We start from the raw sequence: 9,823 nt of genomic DNA on the forward strand, positions 1-9,823 counted from the left end.
GCTTCAATAATATTGTGTCTTGTGTTTTTTCTTATCTTCTCAAGCAAAGAAAGAAACTCTTGTTTTAAAATGAAATATCATTAACGTTTTTATTTAGTTTGTTCTGTTATGGAGTATTTATTTTCTTTTTTGCTTGAGTAAATCATCAAACCTGAAAAATCAGTTTCATGTATAACAAGTTTAATCGCCAATTTTAAATTTGGTTTATAGAATATAACTTTAAAAGGTAATACCGAAGTCGTCGAATCGCACAAACTGAAATCCACAAATAAAATACCGAACCATATCGAATTGAATTTACTTCGGTACGATACTGGTATAACATTTTTAAAAGCCAAAAAATAAAAACACTGAATAGAAATCTTTAGAAACCGTATAAATCGACCGATGAACACTACTAACTCTCCACACCTTTTTCATCCCCGCCCTCACCTTTGTTTCTTTTTTCTTCAATTTTCCCCCTAGATAACTCTAAAAAAACAATACGAAGACGGAAACTACAGGAAAATTTTTGAAGTATATCTTCAGACAGAAAACTAATTTGGTTTCCTCATGTTTCGTCCAGCACGAATTACTTCATCAACAAGTAACAACTGAGATGCTATAACAGGCCTGTAAAGAAGAAAAGAGTATAGTAAGTAGACACATACAGAAGAACAAAAGGCTTTCTCCCTTTTGTGGCATTTCAAAGGCTAAGGGATATCGAAGAACAAGAGAAATCAAACTCCAGGAAATGATCAATGGTCACTGCAAAGGACTTCCCAGCAGAGTTGATGCTATTTAAGCATGCATAAAACATGTACATGCAGCACAGCAAACAAAAAAGGAATGGAAAGTTCTCACATACCCAGAATTAACAATCTGACGCTTCACGGAATAGTTGTCAAATATACCCTCCATTTGTGGATCTATAGGTTCTCCAGTGTGATGATTTAGTCCGACAACATTTCCTTTGTCATGCTCTCCCTGAAAAGAGTTGAGATGTTTCAAAGACACTGACATAAAGGATCCATTGTTGCATGCATGAAAGATGGATTGGAAGTAATATCTAGATACCGTTAGAGCTATGATCACATCTTGTGTATCAAGGCCAGAGTTCTCAGCAAGTGTCTTTGGTATCACAAGGAGGGCATTAGCAAAAGCTTCCACTCCAAGTTGAGCACGCTGTACGTATATTATCGAGACAAACATAGAGAGTGAGAAGACAGATACAATACTTGAAGATATTTAACAGATAGAAGTAGTGGTAGTGATAAATCCATATACACACACCCCTTTAACAGTCTTTTTCACTTCGTTAATCAGGTGTTGACGAGCTGCAACTTCGAAGGTCCCGGCACCCTGAAAGACAGCATTCAAGACTCACCTCAGTAAGAGGAATTGCATAACCTCCTTCATCAAAAAAAGAGGAATTGCATAACCTCATTTTCATATTACAATCACAAATTGTGCTTCAACACTCGAAAAAACGAGAAAGCTTAAATTCCATAACCAGATATAGGCATATAAATTAAATCCATTAAATTATAACATCTAGTTTTGGAGTCCGAGTTGATTGATTGATTGTTGAAGCTGTAACCTCCATTAATCAGGGAAAAAGAGAACTTGAGGTTATGAAGTCAATAAAGCCTTCCCTTTCAATACATCGTTGTTCGTAAATGTTCAACATAAGACACTGACACTTACTTTGAGGCCCCAACTGAGAAGATAACAAATGATGCACAGGATTATCATGATCTCTAGCAGTATATACTCGCATAAACCGGATCATGCTCCCATGCATCCAGGTTTTTTTTTTTTTGAGAACCAAGAAATCCACGAGGGCCAATGACACACGGTTTAAAAGTCGGTGGATAAATGGCCTGCCCTCTACCTTTTCCACTTAAATACCACACTTATGTCTAGTATGGTTCAAACCCGTGGCGTGCCTAATCCACACGTCATGGTTGCACTCTTACCACTAGACTAAAGCCCTGGGATGCATGCAGATTTTGGTCATCAAAGATAAACAAGCAGCAAAAAACAACAGACAAACAGGTACAAACATCATGTGAAGGAGCATCCATGCTGAATCACACAGATATCCATCTTGCTGATCAAATAACTATTTTTTTATATTTGGCAATGAGTAACATACGAGTACAACTGCTTCATCTTCAATGGTATTTTTGACTGCCCTTAGTCCATCACGAACTGCATCCTTGATTTGAGCTATTGTGTGATCATTAGGCCCTGTAAAAAAAACAGCACTGCAGGTTAAGATCTACTGCTCCAGCTCACGATGATGATAAGCATCACGAGAACCAACAATACAATTAATCAGCAAAATGGTTTAACAATCAATAAGCACCTAAGAGTACCTTTGATAAGAATAGTACAGGAATGAGGATTTTTGACATTTTCTACAAAGGTATACTTCTCTTCACCAAGAACATGCTCATAGACCAGCCCAGCCCAGCCAAGGCAATCAGGAGTTAGGTCACCAACAGAGTTAACTGCCTCCCCACCACAAGCCAAAACCAAACGTTCCATATTTCTCCTCTTTGCCCTTCGAAGTGCGATTATCTAGAACATGAAACAAGTATGATTACATAAAATGTTCTGGAAAGTCGAAAGAAGACAAGTTTTTATGTTCATGTCATACATTTATGTCATGCAATCTCCAGTTTGACTGTTCAAATTGCAATCTATAGTTTAAAGGGGAAAAACACTTTGGGAAAGAAGATCCTAAGTACTGAATGGTACAAGGCCCAGACAGAATGAAAATTTTCCATTGTGAGTTGTGATAATGCATTAAAGAGAGGTGTCAAACTCTACCCTTTATTATTTAAGCAACAGAGGAAATTACTAAAAATAAGAGCTAAAGGTGTAAAAACTTGCATTTGCATGCAGGTGCTTGAGCACAGTGCATTTTAGGAAACCTTGGGTAAAACATCACTAAATAAAAATAGTCTCAATATTTCAACCAACTCAAGCTGTTGCACATGATAAAATGGAGAGAGAGCTTATTGCGTATGTTCTCATGGATCCTTTGATTGAGTCCTGAAAACAAATGATCTGAAAAGGCACAGAACTTACGCAATAAAAGCGAGAGCTCATTGCATATTGCTCTCACAGAACCTTTTTTTGAGTGTTGAAAACAAATGATTTGAGAAGGCACTAAGCTAATGCAATAAATCAGTTTTGAATTTCTAACAAAGAAAAAGAGAAGAGACAAGCAAGCCCCATCCAACTGCTCCATTGTCCTAAGCAGTTCATAATAGAGCTCCACAAGTTTCAAATATCTTTTATCTTTTCATGAAGAGATTTGGAGTTTTTCGGATCTATTCGAGCATTTTATTTCCACTAAGGCCCTGTCCCCTTGCCTTTTTTTCTGTATGCCTAACAAAGGAAGAAAAGAGAGGAATAAAGGGGTTGTAAGCAGTTCCGTATTTTATCAAAACAAGCCCAAGTTGTATAGACATAATCAAACAGACTAATTAGTTCACAAAATGCTAGCACAGCAACCAGAGAAACCAAAATGGAAAAGGCTGCATGCTTGGTAGACTGAATGAATCAGCTAGCAAATTCACTACAAACTGAATAAAGAGAGCAAAGACAACTTACTCCTGCCCGAGCAAGAATGTCAAGAGATGGAGGATCAATCCCCTTCTGATTGATGATAACAAAATTGTTGTCATTTCCAGCACAGACCTGCAGGGAACCAGCAGCATTGAACGTTATACAGATTTTGTTACACTAATATAGAGCAATGCCAAATAGCCACCTGCACAGCATACCTTGTTCTTTAGGTCAATTATCTTTTGCACCCTCTCATCAACAGAACGCCTCTCTGCAGCAACCATTGCCTCTCTTTGCTCTGCATTTGAGTAGAAAAAGCCTGCGTTTACTTCACTGAGAAAGGAGAAGATTGATCAATGGTATGAACTCATCAAGACCAAGTAAACTTAAGCAATGTGAATCTGGATAAACACTATTACCTCTTCTCGTATTCAAGAGAGACATTACAAGTCATAATGTAACAGTTCTCTGCCCGTCTTTTCATGTCTGGATGTCTTGAACCATGATCAAGTACAAGACCCTCAACCTAAAAGCAGCAAAATCAATGAGGTGACATATTAAACATTAGCGCGACTTTTATCTGACACCTCCCACGCCCTGGGCAAAAGGAGGAAAGAAAAAAAATTAAAAAAAAACAAAATTTTCTTCTTCATCTGGCAGCACGAAATATCATGCAGAAGTGAGGCAAGTGCATCCACATATAGGCATTTTGGCATACTTAGTGAAATGTACATGGCTGCATGCAAAAAACAAGCATTACACCATCTCTTTTCAAGACCTCCAACATGGTTAGAATATTCGTCAGCTCCTTTCATATTCTGGTCAATTAACCCAAGGTTTATTAATATATGCATCTTTCACTTTCTATGCCTATCACTAGATGTGTTAGGTCAATTTTTCACTTTCTCTACCCTAATCAGACCGACCTACTTTTTTTCAAACAAGGCCCGTCATACTTTCCTTCCGCAACATCCTAGATAAAATCCAACTTTAAAAAACTAAAGAAGTGTAATCTCAGAGTAAAATTATTTTCGGTACACAGCATTCTTTATTTTACCATCACCTAAACTTAGAAAGAGGTACATTAAACTCGTTTTCATGCATTTAAAATTTTATTTGAAAAGTAGTATCTGCTCCGGAATCGCCAATCATTTTGAAATTTGTAACTCTGATTCCAGTCCAAGAGTTTAAGACTAATCAGAATAGGATGTTCATTATTCTGCTCAGTGTTGTTATCATTGTCAATATCTGACAACTATTTTCACTATTCACAGAAATGTCAATCAAATTGTAGAAAAGCCAAGAGTAGCATTCCACATACCAAACGAGTGTCCACATCAAATTTGTGACGCATGTGCATTATCTCAACCATAAAAAGATCAATAGCTTCTTCAGGCTTGCGAATGCAGAGCACCTATCACACAAAGTTGCAAAGTATGTAATGAACCAAAAACAACCAATATAGTTCATCATGCATCATTGCAAAAGGAAAATCATCAGATCATTAAATCTTAGGCTTATCTCTCCCCTACTACAGGACTTATGCCAAATAGATCAATAAAAGAATTCTGTCCGTTCAGAGACCACCGATCCATCTAACTTTCAGACATGATAGATATCAGCATCAGCCGGACCCTCTTCCCCAGGACACCATGTCTCAAAGAGGATATAAAACCTGACCAAATAGAAGGATCAAATATTTTGATGACTAATAAGAATGGATGCTCACAGCATTAGCAACAATGTCAGTTAGCTGATCAGCCAGTGCTTCATACAACTGCGCCAAAATAATAAATTGGCATTAGCACCAGTAGGAAAGGGAGAGCATATCAACAGCAGAAGCAAAATCTATATCAAATTAAAATCGCGGAAGAAACCTTTGTTCTCAATGTCGTTCTTGCAACCATCTTCAATATCTCTTTATCTGGCTCATTACCCATCACTACAGGAGTCTTAAATTTTTCGAGAAATTGTAGAGTTGCTCTTTTTGCTATTTCAAAACCATCAACTACCACACGAGGATGCATCCCTGCAAGAAAAGGACAAGCATTGGTAACCTAAATTAACCCAAAACAGATAGCAGATACTTATGCATAAGATTTCATAAGGATCCTACAAGTAATACTGTCACTGAAATAGTAAGTAAAAAGAATGAATCTTTCATTGAATGTTTTTCTCTTTCTGAAAATATTTCTTTTTATTTCTTCTTTTCTTATGATGAGGGTGAAGCTCAGACATATATGTGTTGGAAACGGAGTATATTTCTAGACCTTAAAAATAAGGTCTCGTAATGAGCTGAGAAAAAATGTTATCATCATCACAGTCGCACCTTCTTCTGAGAGTTGGTCTCTTTCAATTATATTCATTCTTTTTCAAAGGAGGAGTGCATAAACCATCATAAGCTCGAGGGCTATTTTCATGAACAAGAGTAGCAAAGTTCCGTGTTTTATTTTTCTCTTAAATGTGTAGAATGCATCAAAAGAATAGCAATAAAGTTGCTTGGAAAAGTAAAATAATATATGGCAAACCTTCATCTATGCATCGTTCAGATTGTTTCATGAGCTCCCCAATGAAAAGCACAGTAGATGTAGTACCATCCCCACTAGTATCATCTTGAGCTACAGCAGTCCTAGCAATCATTATTGCAGTTGGGTTCTGAATTTGCTGCAGTTTTAAGTTAATAAAAAAGGAAATTAAAACCAACTACCTAGGAGCAACAACAATTATCTTCCACTTATCCTCCACAAGGACAAAATCTTATCTTCAAAATAAATATTATAAATTTAGCCACATTAATGGAGTCACCAGTGATATGCTCACATGGCTAAGACAAGCTTTGGTTCTTAAGAAGTTCATAGATCTTGTCACAAGACCTAGTTTCCACTTCCATGAAAAGATTTAAATATTGATTTTGACTTCTGTGAACACAAAATAGAAACATCGACGCCTTAATACCAAACTAGTTGGGGTTGGCTATATGAAGTCTATATTTATTCCTCTCCTTTTGAGCCCATTTCACTTCAGTACCCACTACTCAATAATTTTTCTTTTAACACAAATAGGAATTCTCTAAACTCCAGACGTATCTCTGCATCAACATGCAAATCCGTAAACAAATTTTCAGGACACTGCCAAGTGACAATATTAACACTGAATATCTGACACCACAAACAGCATGAACTCAACCTGTTTGATAACGTAACGGAAGGCAAAAGCAAGAAGCAAAATACCCAAAAACAAAAAAAGAATACATTTTAAAGGCCAAAAAAAAAACTTGGGCCTAAGTCGACCACGAGGATTAGCTAAAATGGGAGTATTTCCTACGACCATACAAGGAGACAACAATCATACACTTAAAGCAATGTGGAATTCTAACAGCCCCCTCATACCCAAGACTAGCCATGTGGAGCTTGGAGTTAACATGGGAGCCCAAACAAGTAGCCAAACATCATGAATAAGTCCGGTGGTGATACTTAGAGGTGGACGGATCTCTGGTATAACCTATGGGTTCAGGAGAACCCGGTATCTTTTGCTAAGACCCTATATGTGCATTAAGAAATCCACTATATGTGTATAAATGTTCAACTGTGAAAACAGTTATTATTGTATATTAACTTGAGGTCGAGGTTGTGGTAGCAACCCATAAACTTCAACAATGTGGATCCACTTTTGGTGATACTATGTTGGCAAAATGCACCTTGGGCCTAGCTCAAGCTCAGAAACTAGCTCGCATGTGAGTATTTCTCAAGACCATATACTATAGCTCATACATTTAACCGGTGTGGAATTCTAACAGTTGTTTCTGTGTTGCGCCCCTAATGTATGCACTATTTTCTTCATTTGCACCAGAGTCTTACTTTTTACGAATTTAACCCCCCCCCCCTAACCTAGTCATTTCTTTGTAAAGTCATAAAATTGAAGGGAACAGAAATGACATAATGCTTGAAGAAAGGAAGAACTGACCATCTCTTTCAACAATGTGTTACCATCCTTAGTGAGCTTAATGTCACCCGCACCGCCAACAAGCCTGTCGTCAAACAAAAAATTAAAGCCTCTAATAAATATGAAGATGAAATCAACGCCAAAAAAAAAGTGTGTGTGCAACTGACATCTTGATGGTGCCTTTAGGGCCAAGATTGGTTTTGAGAACATCCTGTAAACCCTTGGCGGCGTTGATGTTCATGTGAAGCGCCGCAGATTTGTTGAGCACCTCTGCATTTGGATTCAGTACCTTTACAGACATCTTCAGTTATTTGCAATGCGAGAAAATACAGATCGCGGGAGAGTTTAAAGAGAAATAGAAGAAGTAGGCAAGTGTGGTAAGAGTTTGTTTCTCAACTGTGAGGGCTGGGTTTAAGGGCTTTCTCCAAGGGTTCTTCTTTCCCCCTTTTCTTTTTTCCTTTCCTTTTCTATTTTTATTTTTATTTTTATTTTTTGGACCGATCCAGCCGGTTTAACACTTAATGGACCGCCCGGAATTACCATTTTAAAAGGAAAAATAAATTTTTTTTTGGTCGTAAAGAAGTACTTAATATTAATAGAAGTTAAACGGTAACATGAGTACATGGAGCATGATGCATCATAGGCATCGAACTAACTAAACTAGTAATACTAGGATTTACTACAAGTACCCCTACATGGGGATCATTACTAGACAGAAGATCGGTCCTAGACAATACATTATTATTACAAAAACTAGATATACCAGAGAGCGGTTGTGTTAAGTACTTATGGGAACTACTGTTGTTGTTTTAACGAGCCTCCGGTGCATTGTTCCCGCATGATCTTCCTGGTAGAATAGCTCGACAAAAGGAGGTTGGTTTGCAAAAAGTAGACAATTATTCTCAGATACATGCGTGGCTCCATGTTTAGCTAAACTATTTGCAACACAATTTTGCTCCTTGTAAACATGTTGGATAGGATGCCTGGGTAGTAGAAGTAACAACCTGCAATTATTTATAATGTTAGTATAATGCATAGTAGTCGTTTTGAACATACCGATGATTTCGTGTGCATCTGTCTCAACGACGATGGGTGTGAGTTGTTGTTGCACAACAATTTTCAATCCCATGAGTAATGCAAGGAGTTTTGTCTGACACTGGTAGCTGGGTATGATTTACATGCAAAGCCCATGATCTAATGGCCTTGGTGGTTGCGAAAAACCCCACCGATTCCATAGTTTTTGTGGGTAGATGAGGCAGACCCATCTATGTTTAATTTATAGTGATTTGATGCAGGAGGATGCCATTTAATGTAAAGTGGTGTGGCGTGATGTTTTGTGAGATTGTTGTGTGTTAGAAAATAGTATTCAACTGTCGTATTGATTAGTAAGGGAATATTTATAGGAATATTTTTATGTTCCAAAGTATTTTTATTCCGTATATGCCACAGATGCCAAAGTGCAAAGGGTAGGAGGATGGTGGGAGGGATTTTATGAGGAGTGTATGGTAAGGGTGTATGAATAATCTTATAGAGCCAATCTGTATTATCAGCTTGAGGTGTAGTAGGACCCTGGGATGGAATAGTTAATTTGAGGTATGCCCACAGCTGAATTGCTTTTGGGCATTCAAGAAAAATATGTGTCGTTATTTCAGGGGCCATATAACACTGGGTACATATAGGGGAAGGTAGGATACCTAAACGTGAGAGATACATAGCAGTAGGAAGTCGGTTATGCGCAAGTAGCCAGAGGAAGAACGATATTTTTGGTGGAATTGTTAGTTTCCAAATCCACTTGTAAGAGTATTGTTGAATGATAAAAGGGGTGAGTGACTTATAACTAGATTTTAAGGAGAATATGCCATTCGTGGTAAGACTCCAAAAAATCTAATCATAGGTTGTGTGAGTTAGGGGCACGTGTATATTCTTAATGGTAGTCTTTAGTTCGTTTGGTAGTTCAAAAGGTAATTTTTCAAAATATCATTCATGATTGTATTAATAATCAGAGACTAATTTGTGTTCTGCATGGGATGTGAGTGGTCCAGTTATATAGTTGCGAAGGGGAAAATTTTCTTTAATCCAAGGATCATTCCAGAATTTGACGCGTTGGCCATTAGTAAGATTCCATTTATATCCTAAACGGCAGTAGGACCATCCACGAATGATAGCCCGCCAAGTAAATGAAGCATTTCGTTTGATCAGATGTTTGGCTCGTATATATGTATGAAGAAGTACTTGTGCCCACAGTTGGTTTGAGTTTTGGAAAAGCCCCCATGCGAGGCTTGCGTGTAATGCTTTGTTTTTGGTGGTAAGGTTTTGTATC

The 9,823-nt window shown here is 37.5% G+C and overlaps 1 protein-coding gene and 1 non-coding gene across 2 annotated transcripts; both read right to left on the reverse strand.

Annotated features, from left to right (window-relative positions):
* Positions 1 to 246: 246 nt before the first annotated feature.
* Positions 247 to 7,940, reverse strand: LOC104211091 (T-complex protein 1 subunit zeta 1-like). Its single transcript, XM_009760089.2, has 15 exons — positions 7,671 to 7,940; positions 7,525 to 7,588; positions 6,090 to 6,225; positions 5,439 to 5,590; positions 5,291 to 5,338; positions 4,883 to 4,975; positions 3,981 to 4,087; positions 3,780 to 3,894; positions 3,607 to 3,693; positions 2,361 to 2,565; positions 2,138 to 2,232; positions 1,273 to 1,341; positions 1,057 to 1,164; positions 848 to 966; positions 247 to 612 (listed from the first exon to the last, which is right to left on the reverse strand). Exons 1-15 carry the CDS (start codon positions 7,802 to 7,804, stop codon positions 537 to 539), a joined length of 1,608 nt encoding a protein of 535 aa, XP_009758391.1. The 5' UTR covers positions 7,805 to 7,940; the 3' UTR covers positions 247 to 536.
* LOC138886646 (small nucleolar RNA snoR69Y) lies at positions 5,784 to 5,889 on the reverse strand. The gene has a single exon (XR_011405695.1). It is a non-coding gene; the product is annotated as a small nucleolar RNA snoR69Y (small nucleolar RNA).
* Positions 7,941 to 9,823: the final 1,883 nt, after the last annotated feature.

The sequence above is a fragment of the Nicotiana sylvestris genome, chromosome 2, assembly GCF_000393655.2.
Source record: "Nicotiana sylvestris chromosome 2, ASM39365v2, whole genome shotgun sequence".
Lineage (NCBI taxonomy): Eukaryota > Viridiplantae > Streptophyta > Magnoliopsida > Solanales > Solanaceae > Nicotiana > Nicotiana sylvestris.